Here is a 23,848-nt window from a genome sequence, read left to right on the forward strand (position 1 = left end):
CCAAAGTAAAAAAATGAATGGATTTAAAACAAAAAAATATACGAAAAAGTCTAAAATCACCGGTGTATTAACCGCCATCAAAGTGCTCAAATTAAGGCGAGACATAGACCATACGAAAGAGAAAAATCAGGCGATTCCAACGGTATATATGTTACAGCCAAAGTAATAAATCTTGATATTATATATACTGTCTAGCAATTATATATAACGTCTACTCAATTTAGATAAAGTGATAAATGACACAAAATTAATCACATTAACTAGCAATTTTATATACTATCTTCGAAGACTTGGATAATGTAATAAAACGAGCAGCATGCAAACAAACATGCAGCATGCAGCAGGCAGGGTTTCTGTCATGGCTCCGGCGCTGCGGGCCTTCGGCGGCCCCACGCGTGCTAATCGTCGCAGACGGCTTTCGCTCACCACCGCAGCTTCGGCTTGTTGGCCGGCTTCGCCGGCCAGCCTCAGCCGCGGTGGGTCGCTAGCAGCCTCCTGCTCCTCAGCCCACGGGCCGCCTCGCTCCTACGCGCCTACACGATTTTAAATTACACTCTAGGGGTAGGACAAACAAGACTACGTGGAGTCGGTTTTGTAGCAATTCGGTTTTGTCACTAACTTTTGTTGCATAGCATATAAAATTTTTAGCCAACATTATTATTTAATTGTTACAGAAACTATAGTAAATTAGTTTGATCGGAATTATGTATAGGGCTACAAGTTCTCTACCACCATTTCCTACATAAGTTATTAGGCCTACTAACGTTATGCGAATCAAATTTATGCCAAAACAAATTAGTCTTTGATCTTAGAGATTAATTTTTATTCTTACAAGTTATTCTTACAAGTAAAAGTCTTGTGACATTTTGAGTTACACATGTATTATTACTTTGACTAACTTGGACTCCCTATTATGAATAATATCCAGATAAAGTGATTAATTTATTACATTGTCTAGTGAATTTGGCATTTTTATACGATTATTCATAATAACCAGTCATTATAAATAATTGCTATTTAATCACTCTGACTGTAACATATATAACTCATTTTCGACCAAAGTGGCGCTTAATACATTTTGCCTTTCCAGCGTCGATAAAACTTTTTGTTTGGTTTCTATTTTTAAACTTCTACGTTTGTTTTGTTGTCTCCTTTGCGATGCGAGTGTTGTTTACTATTTTCAATGCTATCAGGGCATCTTATTTGTGCAAACTTCATCACCTTCACTTATACTTTGTGACTTCTTTAGTCCGAAAGCATTTTACTGCAACAAACAACATTATCGTAGATCGTTATTGATAAAGTCAACCTTATTGACTTTCCTTAAAAGGAGAAAACATTTCTTTTCAACTTACCTATTGATTTCGCATTACATAACCTAACCTTTCAATTCCCTTTGCAAAACAGCTTTTTCTTCTACTTCAACCCCTATAGAGCTGATAAGAAGTAGCCAATAACGCAACAGATAGGCATGTCATGATGAATAGGAACAGATCACGAAACGCAGTTAAAAACAAACACGAATCAGGGTTTTGACCTTGACCTTAAGAGGTAAATAGGAAAGCCGGTGTTGGGGTAAGGAACCTCATGGTACCGGTGTTTGGGTCACGCGAAGGTGCTAAACACAGATACAGAAAACATGTAGGCAGGTAATGTACTGTTGTTCTAGATTTTTCCATTGTTATCTGATGTCGCAAATTGGAAATGGTATTTCAGTGGAAATGCTTTTACCACATTGCCTGCTACCTGCTACCTTACTTAGGCGCATCATCTCTATTTAGATACAGAAAATCATAGTTTTATTACCTTAATTGAGAGGAAATGGAATTGTAAATATTTTGTAAAAGTGTCTTCCTGGTCTAATTGAATGATTTTGACTGTTTGACTTTTGTTCAAGTACTCAATATACTGCTTGATTAAAACACGTAATCTTCACCGACAACTAGAAAAATATTTTTAGTTTTTATTCCGCTGTAATCTTTTACAAGTTATCTTGCAAGAGGTGAATTCATAAAGGAAAATATTTTTTCAAATCCAAATCTATAGCGTTAACTGAAATAAAAATCCCAAATTAAAACCTATGTTCAACTTTTATAAAGCACTTAAGAACTTTGAGTGATCGTGATAAATATCAATTTTACAACGCTGAAGGTATAGAAGCTATGTCGCATGTTTCTCCATGTTTTTATGTGTGGCGTCTAGACGGCAGTGGCGCCCCCTAGGGTGTCTCCCTGCCGTACATCATGTCATATGCCCTTCTCCTGTCCTGGTCTGGACATGTTAGGGTATGTACATAATAGAGGGATGTTTTTGATAAATTGACTAGTAAATTCTTGGGGGAGGGTATAATACGTAAGGAAATTGGTTTAGATTAAAAAAATGGGTAGTATTTTTTGTTGTTTTGTTTAATCCAAATAAATACTAATGATAATGGGTATATTTGTGGTTTGATTTATCGACTTTTTGCAGGAACAACAACATCCGTTTTTGATATCATTGCCAAATATTGTTATTGTTTAATCCGTATCTATATAAACTGAACCGATCCGGAGCTGCGGACTACCTAACGGGTTTACCGGGGCTTCGGCTTGAAAAACAGGAGTAGGAACGGGGTGGTTTTTAGCCAGTAAGAGTCTGACACTCCCTTTCGCCTCGTCCAAGGCGGAAGACGTCATTGGATAATTTCCCCTCTTAAAAAAATCTATATGAACTGTTTTATCATTATTTGGATATAAACCACTATTGTTTTAAAGCACTTATAAATAAGAAATATTATTTAAGTGTGTGTAATAACCTTTATAATTAACTTTGCAATGCCCTCTGCTAATGGAATTTTTATAATGAGATTAATAAGTGCAAAGTTCTGTTACGGGTATACACGAACTAATTTAATTAAAGTTTCAGGGAAGTTTAACCTTAGTGTGAAAGGTTTTACAGAAGTTTATGTACGCCAACAAACAAACATACTGTAGCCTTAGTACGAGTTGTTTTACATTTCCAATCGGAGAGCCGGACGCGCTCTCGTTTCGATTATTTTAAACGTAAAGCAAACTTGTACTAAGGGTACTGAGCTGCAGAAAGTATAATAAATTTACTTTTGAAAATCAAGAAACTTCCTCTGTTTCCTGGCTTCTTCTTAAATCCCAACTAAGTTAGGGTGGACACTACACAATACATGACCATTTTTACCAAAACCTCTCTTAAATTTCGACAATTTGTCTTTCACCAATCTCTAGGTGACGCTAAACGGTACAGGTAACGGGTTAGTTTGGGTGCTCCCTCATGCTAAGTTACTCTTAGTTTAGAGATGTTTACTCTTTACCTTGTTAAGGGTTATCTATAACATAAATATTCATATGTCAAAGCATTGAAATATAAAAAAACGTAACTATTTTAAATTGCTCATAGTCGCAAATATTGTCATAACTAACATCAGACTCAAATAGTCATTTGATTCCCTACTATGATTAGATGTATGATATTAACACCATGATTTTATCATCGCACATGGCATGAACACGAGCCTCTAACTGCGTATCATGATGAGGTTTTAAGGACCTCCCATCATTTAGTATTTAATTTTCCATTGTTCCAGTCATTATTTCATTGGCTTGATTATTTTGTCCTTAACGAACTAACGCTGTTAATAGTTTGTAAGGATTTCTAGAGGTTTTCATACAACATTAAGGAAGGACTATAATATGCCTAAGTACTGCATTCATATCAAATTAAAGTAACATTACTCTCTAATGACATCAGTACCCCTAGCGCGTTCAGCGTTCTAATTGGCCGGCTCGAATAAACCGACCAATGAGAGCGCCGAAAGAAAATAAAGAAGTTTCCTATAAAGTTCATAGTAAGTTGTACTTTTTGGTTTCTGTTCAATATCATCCTTAATAATTCGTTTCGTCAACAGGACGGAACGTGTAACCGGAGCTAAGAACGCTCAGCTGGTGTTTGTCAACGGCAACAACCCGCGGCAACCGAGTACGCCTCAGCTGCTAAAAGTAAGTGCCTGGTAGAGTCTAGAATTTTCAGGGCAAAGAATAACTTTCAACTCATGCTCAAATTCAAATAGACATTCAGAACCGATACGACCTTCATGAAAAGAGCCTACTCCTTTTTAAAAGGCCGGTAACGCACCTGTGGCTCCTCTGGAGTTGCGGGTATCCATTGGCGGCGCTGATCGCTTACCATCAGGTGACCCGTCTGCTCGTTTGCTTATTTTATCTTTATTCCATGAAAAAAGAAATCGAAATTAAAATATTTTCATAACCTGTGTAAGCTAGCTATTACACTAATTACTTTATTTTTTACAGACAAACAAACGCCCTCCTCATTTTAAACCATTGCTCATTACACAGATACTAGAAGAAACGATACAAAAGAAAATCCCGAAGCCATTATTCGGGGCTCATTCATCACCGCACGGGCTGGACCGCTACCGGCTCGTGTTCAACATCTCGGAGAAGACCGCGGACTCCCTGTTCCAGTACCGCACCAAGTTTGTCCAGCACATGCTGACCAGCGCCATGTACGCTAACAGTGCTGTCGGGAAACCCTGGGAGATGATTGGCAGGTGAGATATGAACAAAGATCATTAAGAAATGTTGACAGGAGGGTCAGTAATGGATAGTAATAGTATTACTAGAGAATTTCCATACGCAATTATTTATCACCCCTCTATTATGCCATAAAGGTGAGCAACCAAAGGTCCGCATCTTACGCATCGCACGCTTCGGACGGATCGCATCAAACGGAAAACTTTTTCAGACTGCGTTGCGTGCGATGCGTACGATGCGGGACTGTAGACGCTTACCTTAAAAAGCCATTCAAATAACCATAGCTTGTTATGATAAAGATATTGCTAGTCAAATTAGGTATTTGGTGCTTGAATTTGATAGACCATCCGAACCAGTATTCATTACACTCATAAAATAAGCAAAAACATAATGAGACCATAAAAACTTCTATAAATAAAATCTCTCTCAATATTATGAAGCATCTACTTAACACGTTAAAGTCATAACATCCAAATATTGTCTCAACGTGACCGAGGGGTGTAGAGGACGAATGATGACGTCACTACTGTCTGCCCTTTCATTTCACCCCTCTTCTAAACTACCTTTATATAGTATTCATCTATAGCAGTCTTGTTTGCCTGATCTGATATTTTATGTCTGACAATATTTTTCATCCGATGGTTACTCGACCAAATACCGTCTTGAGGTGCTGGTACCTCAAGTATGTTAAATTTAAAATGACTTGTTACCGATACGAGTGACCTTTCTATTTGTCATAATATAGAGGATTTTTGTAAAGATTTTTTGGAATCCGTGCAATTTTTGCATAGGTATAGAGCTCATAGACAATTATTATTCTTCTTTAGTAAAAAGGTAGATGATCCTCCCATCATCATCCTCAGTTTATTTTTGTGCTCTACTAAACATAGATCCCTACGAAAGCTCACCAAGTCACCACTGAGCTCAATCTTCAGGTTCAGACTTCCCTACCAGACTTTAACATTTAACTAATAATCTTTTTTTTTCAGTGTTTCGGAAAGGATAATCGACGAACTCCTACTGAATATCACAAAGGAGATGCAAATATACGATCTGGTGAAAGAGTTGTACAAGAAGGAGACATGTTGACTTGTCAGTCACACTTGTGTTCCAGAGAATGAGAGAGAGCAGTAATGCGTCGACACGATTTGATACTTTATATTTTTCTTAATACATTTCTTTGTCTGTGTAAGTTGACTTTTACTTTGAGTGGTATACGTTTGGGATAAATATGCGTAAAAATGTCTTAGGGTCGGTCCATATCTGACTAAACATGCGTCGCGTATCATCGGTCGCGCAACGCCAGCACAGACAAATGTATAAGAAAATAATTGACGGTTCACACCCAACCAATGATACGTCAGTACGACCGATGATACGCTCGACGAATTTTACGTCAGATATGACCCGACCCTTATTATTGCACTCATTTGGCTAGCTCTGCAGAAATCAGAATCCAGACTATAGTGAAAATGATGAATGCTTAAGGATCGAACTTAGCACTTAACGCTTCGTACCCGGCTAGCACTCCTCCAAAAATGCAGTTCTTTATAATCGTAAAAGCGGGTTGGTGGCCAAACGCAGACTTATCAACGTTAAAAAAAATTAAAGGTGAAAAAAAAGAAACAAAATTAAAACTTAAATTAGTATTTTATTACAATTTGTGACTACATACACTCTTGGATCACTGTTGGATTTATCCACAATTTATCTACAATGGTCCCGTCAGTCTTACTGATCTTGATTATCTATATTTCGAAAACACACTACTTACAAACTAAAATTCGTATCCGTATCTATAAGATATTCACTGAACGATATTACATTCCATACACAGTTTCCTTAGATTTGTGATATGCGATTTTAGCCTTTACATGACACTAAGCACGCTATATGAAATGGTTTGAACATGAAATGGCATTTAACGTCAATAAGGATGAAAATCATGAAACCGATCATACATAAATATCTATTACAAAATAAGGCACTTATCGTACGACTAGGTACTAGTTGGGTATCAAAATATTAGGAAGTTAGTTGATTTACAATAAACAGAAGCCGTTCAATAGCTCCTGTAAGTTGGGAACAAACAACAATACAAATTGTAACAAGCCACACACTTTGTTCTTCAATAAGTTCATAAACTTTTACTGCTTCCCTTAATATCACTTTCTAAACCAATTACACTTTGTCATCTGCGTTCATACTAAACCTGAACGAATTCAAGACTTCACTGAACTTAGCCCTTTGTCTCTTTAACGTATCATTTTTATCCATTTTCGGTAACTTTGCTATACTCTCTGTACTAGACTGATCCGTTACGTTCGAATCGTCTGGTGTTGGTGGATTAGACTTCATTAGCCTCGGTTTAATAAGCTGTGGACCTCCCACTGCAAATATATTTTCTAACTTATTCTTTAAATCTGCTCTACTTAATGATTGGTCTTCCTCTGGTTCAGGTTCCGATGCGTCGGATTCTCTAGGTGATACTTTTTCATCTGGCGGTTTAACTTCTGGGTTGACAGGACGCAGATTTTGTGCTGCGTCACGAGACAACAACTCTTTCTTTAAATCCAAAAATAGTGACGGTCGATCACGATTCACTGCCTGTTCTATGTCAGGTGCATTTCCTGTTGAATGTGATCTTCTTCTTGGTTCATTCTCAACCTCATCATCATTAGGGATGTTCTTTTGGAAAATGTTATTCAATTTTGACATGAATTTGATTTGTCTATCACTACCAAATCTCATATTACCATCACTTTGTGAGTTGTTTGACTGTACACTTACTCTAGGTTCGGTTAATTCCTCATCATCGTCCTCTGGCTGTGGTGTTTCTCTTTTAGGATGCATAGCATTTACTGTATAAAATTTGTTATAGTTAGTGTAATTACTCTTAAAAAAGTTTTCATCAAAAGGTGGCGGTGGTGGTATATTAGGCGCAGGTTCATCCAACGATTCACTAGCTTGCCTATCTATGGTGTCGGAGTAACCCGATTCATCTGTTCGTGAATTAGTGTCACTGTCGTTAAATGCTGTTATTTCTTCATCTTCGAAAGGAATATTGTCCTCATTATTATCCATCCTTTCTTCTTCCTCGCTTACTTTTGGCAAATCTTCTCTGTGAACTTGAGCAATCACGTCATATTTAGATAACACTTGATTACCTAACGACGCCTCGGATTCTGCATCGGATAGTTCACTTAAAGATTTTCTGTGAGGTATTATGGCAACTCCAGCTGAAGTAGAATCATCCTCTTTGGTTTCTTTCAAGCTTATAACTTCACTGTAAGTATCTTCCTCAGCTTGTAACACTTGATCCAATAAATCTATTATTTTAGCCTCTTTTTCTTCATTGTTTTCTACTTGTACTTGTTGTACAATAATCTCATCGATTTTCTTCGCTCCTATTTGATTGGCTTGATCTTTCAGTTCCCTATGAATTTCTCTTTCATCATCATACTCCTGCATTTGTTCATCTGGTCCTGCCATGGTACGAGGTGGTGTAGGTGATTCCACTACGATTTGTACAGTAGGTGATTTTCCGTTTTTATTTATATGGGATTTATTGTTTGGATCATCTTGTACCGTTTTTCCTGCGTTTTGCTTATAGCAGTTTATGCATATAAAGTAAATTGGTATACCTGAAAAGTGGAAACAAATTTATTAATAAGGAATATGTAAACTTTGTTTAATTGGCAAATCGTTTAATTATCGTACAAATCCAAGTGCAAGAAGAAACTAAAGAAGCACCTACTACGAAAGCATCACTTTGTACATATATCTAACTTACCCAATAAAATCCATATGATAACTCTGATCCAAGTATGGATGTTGATGATGACCATCAAATGAACGTTGGTGTATATGCTGAGGCAGGGGATGAATGGCACGAGTGGAGTCTGAAACCATAAATACAAAATACATGTATTGAATTATCCAAATTCCTATGTGAAAGGATTAAGATACAACTGCGCATTCTCGGGAGTCTTCTTCCCTGGAAATGATGGTGCAATCAAACAATTTCTTACACCACAACGTACTCGGTTATGGTGTCTGACATCAAGCAGGTGCTGAGCGTGAGCGGTGAGTGGTGCGTGAGCTTTATTACTACCAATAGTAATTTACATAATATATAAAGAAAACATTTATTAACTTAACTAAAGCGCACGCCTCTCATGATGAAGAGTCCCTCCGCGACTCGAAACTAGTAGAGCTTTTCTCCATTAACCTTTTCTATGCTGTATATAAGACAACAATAGAAAACACATTGTGTCTCTCGTGGATCGCCGTTCCAAACATACGGAGTATACCGTAATGTTTTAGTTAATTGGGTATTTCACGATGAATGTTATATTTTAGTAATTTGTCATATTATACCTTGAATGCCAATTTCTCATCGCTGGATGGCTGCACGGCCATGACGAGGACAGTAAGTAACATGAACACGTGGAGAATGATGGCTGGAATCAGAGGCTCCGCTGCATTCACCACCACCAGAGCTATTGTTAGGCATATACAAACTGAAACAAATAAAACAACAACATCAGTAATACTTGCAGTAAATTTAAAAAGAAAGATTGGTTGAGAAATTGGGCACCAGTGATAACCACGATCTTTTATATCAAGATAGACTGCACAGTTAGTGCGATGGCTGGGCAACTGGCTGCCGTGCCAAGTGTAGTGGGTTCGATTCCCGCACGGGGCATCTTTTTGTGTGATCTACAGATTGTTTTTCCGTGTCTAGGTGTCATGTGTATGTGAACTTATATGTTTGTAAACGCACCCACACGACACTGGAGAAAATCCTAGTGTGGAAGATAATTTTTAGTTAAAAAAAAGACAGAAAAAAGGTTCCATTACAACTGTGTACTTACGGTATACAACCATGGCTACATTGATGACTCTGCTAGTAGTCTTCGTAGCTGTCCTGCCTCCGAGGCCGATGATCTGCTTCATTAGAGGAGCTGATACCTCAGGCACGTAGTCTGAACGATGTCTGTCAAATTACATGCAGGAGAAAGAATCTTAATTTGGGATACTTTTGGCCACGTGGAATGGGCTCACAATACAATTCTTGGTTACATTGTTTCGTTGGTTCAATGAGATGAGAAGCATGTAACACTAATATTCAGTCAAAGAGATCAAAAAAATAATAAGGAAATAGTATGGAAGAATCGTTAAAAATTCTAAATTATTCCTCCGATACAATTTATCTGGCGTTTTAAAAATAGGCCCTTAGATGATCTAATTTAAATTGCTTAATATAATATTAATTCTATTAATGCAAAGTCATTGGTCAGCCAAATTATGACAGTTAATCTAAATAGCCTTATTCATCCAATCAGTTTAAGCAAGCACAAAATAGAAACTCCTCATTGGAGCGTACCTGAGTAATATAACACAGGTAGCGACGATAGTATAGGAGCAGAGGGTACCGATACACATCATCAATACGAGCTGCTCCAACTCCAAGAACGCTGCCAAGATTGCTGTAAATGAAAAAAAACAATAAGAGTGAGGACAATTCATCTATAATATAAAAATAAGTCAATTCAGGAAAAAAATCAAGAGAAAAGCAGGAAAACAGGGAAATTCATTGGTGGCGAAACGGAGTTCGCCGGGTTTGCTATAAAAAATCTCTGAAATGGATTTTGATGGAACGTGTATTGAAAATTGTACTAGTCACAAAGTCCACGCGACTGAAACTGCGGGCATCGGCTAGTGAACAATAAGATTCTAAAATACGGGAGAAAGCTTTAGTAGGTAACAATTTTATTTATAATTTTCCTTAATTTGGTACTTTGGTCTTAAGCCAACCCGACAGTAATTTGTCTACATTTCAACTCATTGCAAAATATTTGGACAAGGAAAGTGTCTGTCCTTGCATAAATTTTCGTCAAAATATTTTAACTTCTAAATAGGATTAAATAGGCCAATGCAACGTACAATTTTATAAGGCCAACCAACCAAAATCTAAAGAAGTAGGCTTGTTGAGCATCATTGATAAAAAAACTTTACATACACAAACATAAAATAAAATACATCATGCCATCATCTTTGAAAGGGTTGGCAGAAGTAGAAGTACACAGGTACAATGAAACACTCTCTTTTGCTCATTATGTTAAGAGCCTTTATGTAACATATGGTGGAGAGCGCGTACTATTAATTGGGCACAAAATTGAAATATTTGCAAATTGGAATTTTTGCAAAAGGCCAATATACTTTGCCCGATCCAACCCTTAGATCATCAACTCATAGAGATTGTCTTTTTTATGTTAAATGGGTTTGGCCGCTATCTCGCCTGATGGTAAGTGATGATGCGGCCTACGCAGTCTAAAATAAAGTATTACTTACAAATAATAGCAGTGGGTACAACAGTGGCGATGATCGGTGATTTCCTTCTGGAGACCTTGCCGAACCAGTGGATGAAGAGGCCATCGTTGGCCATCGAGTACAGCAGCCGGGGCAGGGGGAACAACGCGCCGAACAAACTGGAAGAAGAAAAAGGTAAGATAACTAGGTAAGTTAATTATTTTAAATATTGAGTTATATGGGTAAGTATGTATATATCTCAATAGAACTGATTTGTGTTCAAATATTAAACGTCGTTAATTCGAAAAGAAAATTAGTAGAACTTTACGCCTTTCGAAAACTACTTAGCAATAACACAACCAACAGCTTTGCTATATGGTTTACGAATGATTCATCGGTACACAATGAACATAATGGTCCGAGATCCCAGAGCTGTCAGACATATCTTATTTTCACAAGCATTTAACCTTCGGCTTACAGTAGTCTTGTATATACTTTTTAATGCCTTAATGTTTGTAAAGCTTGCCGAGTGACACCAGCGCAGGTACCAGGTGAGAAAGGTAACTAAAAATTAGACTCACTTAACGTATTATGTCTGATTTTTATAAACGTTTTGTAGAATATTACTTTGAAATCATATTAAAAAAATCAGACACTTTCCATGGACCAAAACTTTTATCAGACGCTTTAAAGCTCTAAAAAATAGTGCGCCTTACAAAATTGTAATAGCAATATATGGTGCCCCTGTAATGCAAAACAGTAGTACAAATCATCATAGTTTTACCAGATAATTTGCACGAACGTGATTACCATCGTGAATGTTACAAATGTGCTACTGCTATATTGCTATTACAATTTTGTAAGGCGCACTATTTTTTAGAGCTTTATAGCGTCTGATAAAAGTTTTGGTCCATGGAAAATGTCTGATTTTTTTTAATATGATTTCAGAGTAATATTCTACAAAACATATATAAAAATCAGACATAAAAATTTAAGTTAAGTGAGTCTAATTTTTAGTTACCTTTCTCACCTGGTACCTGCGCTGGTGTCACTCGGCAAGCTTTACAAACATTAAGGCATTAAAAAGTATATACAAGACTACTGTAAGCCGAAGGTTAAATGCTTGTAAAAATAAGATATGTCTGACAGCTCTGGGATCTCGCTCTATAAGCATATCTCGAGAATAGTCATTAACATGAAAATAGTTATCAAATATTAAAAGTACTAAACCACAACACAATTCACACATTTTATCCCATGGACATGTATGTAGAAACTACAGAGCACCACCTATTATAACTCCTTCATACTTCTTTAACTTCAAATACACACATGGCTCACAATACAAGTACAGTTGCTATAAAATTATCTTACCTGGTAGAAATACCGAAGACAGCCCCAACAGTGACTATCCACCGCGCCCACTCCCATCCCACGTGCCTGAAAGCTGTCGACACTGAGGCAACAGCTACCTGAAAATAAGAACAAATCATTTCTGAGGTAGAAAGTAGAAACTACGTTTAAGGCGATTAAAAATGCTGACTAGACTAAATGAGACCTTCATACAGCCTTAAAAATGTGGGAGAGCCATGCTTTGGCACTGCTGAGCCGGTTCGACCAGTGTTGTCTCTCTACAGCTTCACGGAAAACCGACGTGAAACAACGGTCGTTGTGTGTGTGTGAGGCTACCGGAGGCCGAATTACCCCCTTCTCAATCCCAAACCTAATTCCTAACCCCCATAAGGCCGACAACGCACTTGTATCGCCTCTGGTATTTCGGAAGTCGATAGGCGACGGCTATTGCTTACCATCAGGTAATCCGTCTGCTCGTTTACCGGCTTATACCATAACGAATTAGGAAAGACGACCAAAAGAAAGTAGCTCACCATCTCATAATACGGGACCATCATGGTGACGACGATGCTCACGCCAGCGTACGCCGCGAACACTATGAACAGGATCGATAAGATCGCTATAGGTATAGTCTTTTTCGGCTCTTTCACCTGAAACAAGGGAAAACCACATTTATAATCACATACACTAAAGTTCAGTATTGCATAAAATGCTTATAAATTAACTTTGTAATCTCCTCTTGCTAAATGTAACTAGTAGTACTTTTTTACTTTTTATAAAGCTGAAATGTTTTTAAGGTATACATACTTCTTCTCCCGAAGAGTTGACGACATCAAAGCCGACAAATCCGTAAAAACAAATGGCAGCTCCCTTGAGGGTCCCCCACACACCGTAGGGGAAGAAGCCTCCAGTACCAAAACCTTCAGGCACTTGATCCGCAGGGATATTCCAGTTGTCAGAATTTGCTGGAAAAGAAACAATACAAAAATATAGAAATGGATATTTGCTACTCATTCAGTAAGATCTATACATATATCCAGCAGAGGTCTTGTTTCTGCTATGATAATTATTACGAGCGACTAAGCAAAAAAATATCATTAGATCTCATTAAAATACAATTAGACCTCTAGCAAAGAGCTATGTAGATATTACGAACGGTCTTAACAAAATATATGCATACAAAATAATAACTTGGAAATTGATATTTACTAGTCATAAAAAAACATATGTTCAGCACAGTTCTAGATTTTGCTAAAATAATGATTACTTAGCCGAAAAAAATATCATTATAGCTCATTAAAATACAATTAGACCTTTAACAAGCACCTATGTAGATATTCCGAACGCTCTTGGCAGAATAGGGCGTACAAAAAAATTTATTAAATATCAAACAAAGTCAGTAACTAAACCTACAGAAGACGAGCTTACCTTTGAACGATCCAGCGAACACTATGAAGATGATGACCAGAATGTTGATGGCGGAGAACACGTTGTTGACTGTGGACGACTCGCGCACGCCGAACGACATCACGACTGTCCGACATAACACAATAATACAAACATCATTGTCCAACTGTTATATCAACAAGATGACTATATAATTGCAGTTGCTAGGGAGGCAACAAATAGTGGGGAGACTACAAAAAAGACCCTTTGTTTTTGCGTGGTACCTTTGTTACCACTCTTGCACGGTCAGTACAGAATTGTTCATCAATGACAGTTTTTTACGGAAACTTTTCCACCAGAGATGTGTTATGTAGCTATGTAACCGAAGATGTAAAAGCTAAGTTGTGAAACTATGTGACCGTTTCCAATGATACTAAGCTATGAAGCTGTGTGAGTAAAATGTGCTATGAAGATGCGCCGCCGCAAAGTAGATGTGCGAGGAAGAGGCGCAGCTCGAGTATGCGATGTATCGATAGTAGGGACTATGGAGCCATCTACGCCACTCGTATGCTATGGCCATCCACAGCACACATCCATAGCACAGTACATCTCTGTTGGAAAATCACCCTAAAGCTAGACCAGGCTGTATCCTTTTAGAATTCCCAAATCACATCAGAACTGTATATTAGGTACGAGGATTATGTTCTTCTATGTATGAACTTACCTCCCATTGCCAAAACAAAGAGGAAGGAGAAGAGGTCGAAGTAGGAGGAGATGGCGTACGAGTCGGAGATGGGCATGACGGACGTCAGCCACTCGGACATGGCGTGGTTACACACCGCGTCGATGTAGGCACTGAGACCCCGGGCCACGCTCGCTGACCCTGGAATTACAGTAATAATATGCTTAAATTGATTTAGTTCTCAAACTTGTTGAAAGAAATGCTTTTTGTACAGAGACCAAATAACTAGGGATAAATCTACATACATCAAGTTTCCAACCATAGCAATTATTGTAAGACACGATTTTAAACAGTATTAGTATAGCGACCAACCATAAAATGTAATCCCTGAACAACTGTCATAAATCTGTACAAAATTAATATCATTGCAGAAAAGGAAAATAAATAGCTTTTACATCCCTTCTTTTTTAGCTGGGAGCATCAAAAAGCTTGATATCTTTAGAATGGTCGCAATTTTCTGTTAAGAATATCATTGCTTCTGACCAATGAGGCTTTACTTACCAAAAATGAACTCCAGAATATTGTTCCAGCCGACCATGAAGGCCACCATCTCTCCCACGGTGACGTATGTGTAGATGAACGCCGACCCCGCCAGTGGCACGCGAGCTCCTAATTCCGCGTAGCATAGTGCTGAAATCAAAAACATCATATATCAAACAATTTCATCTACTTGTATATCAGACCTCCTGTCAGGTGGACCGGGGGACCGTTCTTTACAATGCATGTCAGAGATTGTCATTCTTCGTGATAGAAAAAGGATTGATAATGATGAGAGTGTCGACGAAGAAGTGAAGGAAAATAATGACGAATAAAGGAAGGAGGAAAGTCATCCAATGACTTCTTCCGCCTTAGGTGGGGTGTGTCAGACTCCTACTGACTAAAAACCACCACTCCTGCTTTTCGAACCAGTGCCCCGGTAAACCAGATAGGTAGTCCGCAGCTCCGAATCGAGCATCAGCCCTACATCTATGGTGATCTGATGGTTCTTTGAGGAGGATGCAAAACGCGACGTGCCGTTCGCACGGGAATATAATCCTTTAGTTATTATGTCTATTATGTAAAAAAATTATGTAAGAATATTAAACAGTAAATGATAGAAGAAGCCAGTATACTGTAAGTTCAAAATGATGAACGACCTTTTTAATTAGAATAACACAAAGTAAGCGTTTGTTAAAATTATGAAATCAAATCAAATCCGTTTTCTATCGCATACTTAGGCTGATAAACTTAAAAACAGAACATACGTTATCAACGTTGAAGAATTTATAGTTTCTGTGAATTGAAGTGACGCAGAATTAGACGTAGAATACACTAATGATTGGTAAAAAGTCCCAAAACAAAACTTTACATACATATGCATATATTTTCATTGTAATGTATGTATGTTCTTTTCAAACAAACGAATCGATAATACCTAATTACCTGATAACAGTAATTCCTAAGTTCTGACGAGGCTTTACTAATGTTTTAGTAGTATATTTATGCACAATCATTTATTTGATATTCGGCATCTTCTGATACTTTTCCTTAATGACTTGTACTGGATTAATTGATAATCCGACAGACGATTTGATTATAAACCTCTTCAAAAGATCTTCAAAAACCCGAAGATGAGAACAATGAGAAAGCTCAAAGAAAACCAGATCCACTCATACAAATGCACCAGCAAATATAATACTTTCTTCGGTGGTCTGTAGTCTAATGGTTGATTCATTAATAATAATACCTCAAATAGAAGAATCAATCTATGAAAGAAGGCCCGTGCTCAAACATTACAAACGCGTAGCAAGCTTATACCGGGCGCAAAATGTTCTGGCTGACTGCACGGTTGACGCGGTTGCCGCGTAACGTGTAGCAGGTTAGATTCCCACACGAAGCTATTCTTTGTGGAAAATTGTAGTTTCAAGTGTCATGTGAATGTGAACTTGAATGTTTGTAAACGCACCCATGATACAGGAGAAAATCCAGGGCTACGTTAAAAAAAGATATCTAATGCATTGAATTGCCTTCTCTTCGAAAACTAATTACCTACATGAAATTTTCCTGTATTACATGGCTAACACAATAGATACGGTAGCTAGTCATGTAATAATTACAATTATCTTCCTGATTTCTCTTATAAAGTAGCCGAGTTATCAGCGCTGGGTGTGCCGACCAAACAACGCCATGTGAAGTGATTACACGAGTATTTCTAGATTACAAACAATATTCCTTATTCGAGATTGTTGTAAGGTCATCTCGTTACCGCTGTGTCGTTTGTTTCAAGAAACTCGTTATCTCTTCATCAGTCATCTTTCGCTTTTTTTTTCATGTCTTCTCTGTTAGTTCAATAATCATGTCACAAGTGTGGGAGAGCCATGCTTCATTCCGAAGCATACAAGCTGATGCGCAGTTCGATCGAAGTGATACCTCAGTCTCAAAGAGACCAGACGTGAAACAAAGCTTGCGTTGTGTTTCTTTGTGTAATTGAGGTTACCGAAGGCCCAATTACCCCAGTCCCCAATTTCCCCAATCCCTGATTCCCCTAATAACCTTCAAATTCCTAACCACCAAAAGGTGGGCTTGGGCGATTGCTTAACATCAGGTGATCTGCCGGCTCGTATACCGGCTTATACAATAAAAAAACAATTGTACAATCATTGATACATAGTTTATCATCCATTATCTGCCCAAGCATTGGCAAAAGCCGCAATATTTTAATAATCTATGTATATCGAACCATTATAGATAACCTTATGTAATTCAATGTTGCCGGGGTCGCGAGTAAGTCGCAAGATTAGGAACAGGGTAGCTTTTAGTCAGTAAGAGTCTGACACTCCCACCTCACCCAGGGTGGAAGAAGTTATTTGATAATTGTTCAACCATACAAAACAAAGAGAAATTCAATGTTACCTGCGAATAACGAGGTGACTGCAGCAATGAGGAATGAGAGCAGGATGGAAGGTCCAGCAGTCTTCAGCGCCACGGCGCCAACCAACACGTACACGCCGATACCTAGAGTACTGCCCACCCCCAGCGACGTCAGGTCCCAACAGTTCAGACATCTGGAGACAGTACATAAACATTATAAAGAAGAAAGAAAAAAAACACATTTAACTCACACGCAACAAAAACATCAAATGACAAGTATGTACAGTTTATGAAAAGATTTGATAATAAGAATTTTGTATTCGGGATTTTATACGTATGTCCCAAGTCTGCGGTGAAATGGGACCAGTTCAGCATATGCAAGACAGGGCCCATGATGATGAGATTATACGGGAGTGTAGCCATTATTTTTTGTATAACTAAGCATTCTGAGCAACGAAAAATTCATATAATTAGGCATTAAAAAGACAAACCATTTATAGTTTTATAAATAGCTTTTATAGAATCACATTCAGGTTATAATATGGAAAAGTATCAACGGTTCTCTAACACCATAGAATCCCAGTAGGGAATTTAAGAAGGGGTGCACATGCACATGTTTAAAGAGACATTCCTTTCTTCTGTATAATTTCTTTGACTTTGTAGAATTTAGAAAACACTATAATGGATTAGGAAGTCATTGGAGGAGGACGTCGTATGGGTAATACGATGAGGCAAATCTTGAATATCTTACCTTCTAAGACTAGTATCACTGGCCACCAGTTCAGGTTGAAACCTGCGCCTCCTGGTCGCGACCCTCAAGATGTGCCGCCACTTCCTCTCAGCCATTGGTCATGTGCACTTGCCCCACATCTGGACTCACGTTTAACTCCTGAAACACAATGAACACAGCGCAATGATACAACAGCTGATATTACAGCTGATGCAGACATTTGACAATATCTGACAGATAGATGATAGAAGATTGTTGTAAAGAGTTTACTGAGAATGTAGGTTTTAATACATCCGTTGTGGTTTGTGGAAAATTAGTTTTGCAAAACCTGTATACACAATTGACGAGGATCCAACCTCGCTCTCCAACCACTAGTCCCATTCATCACCATCATCATATCAGCCACAAGACGTCCACTGCTGAACATAGGCCTTCCCCAATGAATTTTAATTTAATTAAATCCATTCATTTCAATAAAAAATGGAGTCAGATTCAGAATCAGAAAGACGGTCAAATTCAGAATGAGCAGGAGGAAGCTGAAGACTAAAATTATAGGTTACATATTATTATACTAGCGCTGTTCATGTGTGAAGAGTTCTCTCTATTCACACATTCAACGTTAACATTTACCATAGGTATTTTCGGAAAAATCGACATTTCCCACTTCATATCACCTACACGTCTGCTGATCCCGCTCCCGAACAAACGTAACAATGTGTAAGACAAACAGATAGTGTACCTGTGTAATCTTCGCCCCGTAATCTGAGATCTTATCTCGCGGTTAACTCGGTAACCTTACGTTCCACAACGTTTCACAATTCTGATAGCCAGTTACCAGTTTATCAGTAGTGAAAGAATTACTGTAATCTTCAAACGGTAGAAAATAACTACATATATGGTTCTTTGTTGATGATAGAAAATTGTACTTAATCATTGCATAGTATAAAACAAAATCGCATTTCGCCGTATAGATGTGTCTATATGGTTCATCATCATCATCATCAGCCAGTAGATGTCCACCGTTGAACAAAGGCTTCCCCTTAGTCCTCCACGTAGAACGACAAGCCTTGTATGCTTAGATCTTTAAAATTACGCAACAGATTTTGATGAGATTTTTTAATAGATACCTAATGATTAAAGAAGATGGTTTATACCTATTTCTAAAGAACTCCGCAACAGATTTTGATGAGGTTTGTTTAATAGATAGAGTGATTAAAGAAGATGGTTTATACTTATATATGTTCATACTCTAAATTTAACACATGCGAAGTCGTGGGCAAAAGCTAGGAACAAAATAATTAAGTATCAGTGATTGAAATCATATTAGTTATTCTAAAACTATTGAAAAAATCCGCTCACAAGTTTACACTAGCAAGTGATACATATCGATTCGATTCCCACTCAACAGCATATCGATACAGCAATATCCGAGTAACAATCGCGAGCCGACAGACATACAAGATTGTTGCATTAGATATATAAATGTGTGCTATGTTCCGAAGTGCTATCAACCTCTTTAATAGGCTAGACAACAGCACATCATACTACACCATTTTACCTACTTTTCATAACATTTTCAACCCTATCACAAAACACTACAGTCTAAAATCTTAAAACTGGCGTCTGTACCACAGCATATCAACGTACTCTAATCTGTAAATTTTCTTCACTTGCTTTTCAATCTTATTACAACAAACTAACGTTGAAAATCGTATGACTGTTTACGTTAGACTTTACACAGCCTAATGAAGTAATTATAGCTTCATGATTCATATTTTTTTAATGTAAAGTGCGTTTATTTGGCGTGACGATGCCTAAATATATGTCTGTCTTTTCCTGAGTAGGTTTTTAGGCTTTAGCCTAAACACACTATAATGTCCCGCATTGGAAGACAAACGTAGACACATAAGTAGATATGTCTGAGTACTGAGATCGGTCTCAGATAAATCTTTCATGCAGCAGATTAAAACAGAGAGCCATATAATTAAATATGAGGTTATATTTAAGAATAAGTAAATAACCAATAAGTAAATAGATCAATAAATATTTAATCCTTTAGCCGCCTACTTAAATATCAACTACCGTGCCCCTAGCGCGCGGCTACAAATCGAAAAATTATATCTACACTAAATAAAGAGGAGCAATCGTGTGAATAGAACGAAAAAATCATAACGCAGTGTATAGAGAAATATGGTGACAAGGTTTAAAAATCTTTAACCTTAGATAGGAATGCACTTAATAAATCTGCACGAAAATAAGGTTATGATAACAAAAAAGAAGATAAGTAGGTACATGTTCAAATTGACTTCTATAACGATCATCATAAGGATGCTTTTCCGGCAGAGATGTACTATGTAGCTATGCTACGAAAATGTAATAGCTAAGCTGTGAAACTATGTGACTGTTTATACTAATACTAAGCTATGCAGCCATGCGAGGAAGATGCGCAGCTCGAGTATGCGATCGATCCAACATCAATAATATCTCTCTTAACTACTAATCAATTAGAAAGATCTGAGTCAGACTTCAAACTACACTACTCAGAAATCAAACAGAAAAAAACACAGATTTACACAATTTTCGAAATCCTTTTACAACACATTTCAGTAATTGCAACACCCACTTCAACATCTTCACACTATCTTATACATCTCCTATTAAAAAACAAAAGAAAACCCACACCAAAGAAAACTCAATACATTTCACATTTCACCCCCACCCCAAACTCACCCTAACTCAGCGAAACTCACCCTAAATCCCGTTACACACGACACATTTTCTATATCAAAGAAATGTTAACGTTTCACTGCGCCCACGCACACCGCGTAACTAAACATAAGATAACAATAAGGTCCCTGTGATAAGATAAAAAAATAATCGGAAGATCTTTTTAACTTGTGGTAACAGTGAGATAGAATTGTAGTAAGAGAATAACTCTTATCGCACGCGTCATAAGGAAACTGACTCGCGATAGCTTATGAAGTTAAAAACTAAGATTTGTAAAGTAAATTGTGAACGTAACAACTCTAATGTACATTAAGCCTGAAAGTCATTTAATGGATACTTAACCCAGTCCTTAGCAAATGCTATTAAGGAATAGATTAAGTGATCACTCAATTTTAATTACATGACTGTAATCACGCCTAATATTGTTTTGTAATAGACAAAGAACCTACTACCTAAATATCGGTTAATACTCGTATAACTAAATCAATTTGGCGACCAGGGAATCTGAAAATCGACCGTGTTGGTCGTCGATCGAAGACGCGCCACCTACTGCAATCCTTACATGCTTCATTCAAATTCATGCATCAGGTCTTCAGGTCATATAAGCACCCCAATTAATAATGCTTTCTACGTCACTTTTTTCTAAAATCTCCAATGAGATCGGAATATTCCTCACTTCTATACCTTTCCCAATGCTAGTATCTTCTATCATCCTATACATCATACATACCGAAACCATCTTAGCATAACCTTCTTAATGTTTATTAATTTACATTTTATACTGCAACGTAAGAACATAACGAGAATTCATTCTCAGCAGCTACATAATTGCCTACGGCATCAAGTCCACCCATGTACTGTTTTATGTGTATAAGGGTGCTTTTTACCAATGATGTGCTATGCTACGTTACTGTGGATGCATTTGGCTACTTCCACCAATAATATTCATTGGCAGTGGTGGAAACTGTGTAGCTCAGCTAAGCTATGTTTTTCATATGGAAAGATGCGTGCTATGGATGTGTGCTATGGATGGCTTCCATACTATCGATACATCACATTCTCGAGCTGCTCATCTTCCTCGCACAGCTACATGGCTCAGTATTGGTGGAAACGGTCACATAGTTTCGCAGCTTATAATTACAAGATCTAATTAAAATATCGACCATTAACTACATAGCATATCTCTGGTGTCCACAAGTACCACTAAAGCTTAAAATAAATAAATACATATGTTCTATATCTAAACAAAATATGACTTAGTTGAAATCTGTATTGTAAATAATTTGTGATAGAAACTGACATGAGGGGAGATATACAATTATACATACGTAAGTGTATAGAAATACTATGTCTCGTGAAACAATATAAATATCTTAGAAATTACAATTAGTGCAATAATAGGTACTCTTATCTTGAGATAAGATTTAGTCATAGAAATGTAATAAGTTGTATATGAAAGTATAAATTATAAGTAGGCATAGTAAATATGACTAATACCTTAAATGTTACACTATATATTGCATATATTATTTAACCTGGGATAATTTACTAAAGTATCTACAAATGCCCAGTAAGAGTGTGACACTCTCTTTCGCCTCGCCTAAGGCAGAGGAAGACATTGGATGGTATTCCCCCTTCAAAAAAAAGGTATCTACAAAATATGTATTTGAAATTTCAGTTCATACGAGAAGTGGTAAAGGGAAACACAATTTTAATAAATTAACACAAAACAACAAAAACTTTGAGCGCTTAGTTTGTGGTGGGATTTGCATGCATAAAGCTACTATGGCGTAGCGCCTAATGACAGATTAGTAAAGAATATTGTGTACAAGGAAACAATGAACAAGGAAAAGTTAAGTAAACTCCCTTATTAATTTGACAATGTAATTCCCATTACCTAAACATAAACAAAATCGAATCTCAACGTACTTTAAATCACAAATAAGAGAATTAGGTATGGTATTCTTTAAAAAAACTATATATTGTAGGAAAAAACCCAGATAAAAGTTAATCGTGAGTCTGTTAGAGTCACTAGTTTACATACAAATAAATGCATAAGAAATGTAATTTGACCTGCTAACTTGGAATTGCATTCAGTTTAAGGTAAAATACTGTACTCACTAGTACAACCCCCTCTTTTATCACCAATTAATATCATTAAATCTCGTGTTCTTACACGAGATTTAATGATATTATTAACCAAAGTGAGTAATACAAAAACAAATACAACAAACACATTGCTTGTGTTGTGTTTCGTTGTGTGAGTGAGGTTACCGAAGGCCACATTGCTTCTCACCCTAATCTTCCCAATCTCCGATTTCCCAACAACTAGGGATTTAATTCCTAACCACTAAAAGGCCGGCAACGCACGTGTAACACTTCTGGTGTTTCAAGTGTCCTTGGGCGGCGGCGATTGCTCACCATCAGGAGATCCGTCTGCTCGTTGCCGGCTTATAAACCATAAAAAATACTTGATCAATTTACTATTTAGTGAGGAGATTGTTGGACTAGTTGTTAATCTTACATGGTGTTCAAGAGCCTCTATTAAGGTTCGGAACGGTTTAGACAAAGTGACTCGAGTAGGTATAGTTTCTTTACTGCCTTACAATATTAAGAAAATATCATAGTTACGGTACCATTTTTGATTTTGATTTCAATTTCATCGCAGTGCATATTTTCTTATCTTCCATTAGACTATTTTGAAGGTCAGTCTATAGCAAGGTGTGATTAGATCTAGATTAATATTATGAGTTTTAAAATTGTATCATCTACTAGTTTTCTTTGTATGTATTAGACATTTCGACATTGCGTGGCACTTATAAAAGAGATTGGCCTACATGAAGCATTATTATCAATAGATAAATACATACCAAATATATCTACGAGGAGATCTATTACAACAATAACAGAACGCATTCCTGAGCAACAATCTAAGCAAAATGTAATTCAAAATAAAACACACTTAAAAAAACAATAATTACCTAAAACAAACACTGGCACAAAACACTAAAACACACTGACACTAAGAAGTACCACTTGCAAAAGGTCACTAGCTCATTTCTGGCACTTTTTTGAACAAAAATGTCGGCGTTTGCTACGAAGGGTGTTGTCACACTGTAACTGTTATCAGATAGCAGCAACGATTAGTTAGCTGCCTATTATCTTTGTTTTAATATGTACACA

General features: G+C 37.2%; 2 protein-coding genes across 5 annotated transcripts in view; one reads left to right on the top strand and one right to left on the bottom strand.

Moving 5' to 3' along the window:
• Positions 1-5,754, top strand: part of LOC118269042 (uncharacterized) — a 51,030-nt gene extending 45,276 nt beyond the window's left edge. Inside the window, exons 20-22 of the mRNA XM_050700732.1 lie at positions 3,917-4,007; positions 4,365-4,579; positions 5,552-5,754. Of these exons, the coding sequence (XP_050556689.1) occupies positions 3,917-4,007; positions 4,365-4,579; positions 5,552-5,651 (406 nt within the window). The 3' untranslated portion in view covers positions 5,652-5,754. The remainder of the gene's footprint in view (positions 1-3,916; positions 4,008-4,364; positions 4,580-5,551) is intronic.
• A 439-nt stretch (positions 5,755-6,193) lies between these two features.
• Positions 6,194-23,814, bottom strand: LOC118269254 (high affinity cationic amino acid transporter 1). Of its 4 annotated transcripts, none has more exons than XM_035584266.2 (15): positions 23,647-23,814; positions 17,960-18,097; positions 17,251-17,402; positions 14,860-14,988; positions 14,341-14,499; positions 13,659-13,763; positions 13,038-13,195; positions 12,764-12,880; positions 12,252-12,349; positions 10,920-11,056; positions 9,952-10,054; positions 9,440-9,561; positions 8,943-9,085; positions 8,356-8,464; positions 6,194-8,206 (listed from the first exon to the last, which is right to left on the bottom strand). In XM_035584266.2, exons 2-15 carry the CDS (start codon positions 18,052-18,054, stop codon positions 6,744-6,746), a joined length of 3,090 nt encoding a protein of 1,029 aa, XP_035440159.2. In that variant the 5' UTR covers positions 18,055-18,097; positions 23,647-23,814; the 3' UTR covers positions 6,194-6,743. The 4 variants fall into 4 exon arrangements, with proteins under 4 accessions (XP_035440159.2, XP_050554947.1, XP_035440160.2 ...); XM_050698990.1 differs by having other exon boundaries at positions 23,536-23,788; XM_035584267.2 differs by lacking the exon at positions 23,647-23,814 and adding an exon at positions 20,689-20,845.
• Between the last annotated feature and the right edge of the window lie 34 nt (positions 23,815-23,848).

The sequence above is a fragment of the Spodoptera frugiperda genome, chromosome 2 (genome assembly GCF_023101765.2).
Source record: "Spodoptera frugiperda isolate SF20-4 chromosome 2, AGI-APGP_CSIRO_Sfru_2.0, whole genome shotgun sequence".
In the NCBI taxonomy this organism is placed as follows: Eukaryota; Metazoa; Arthropoda; class Insecta; order Lepidoptera; family Noctuidae; genus Spodoptera; species Spodoptera frugiperda.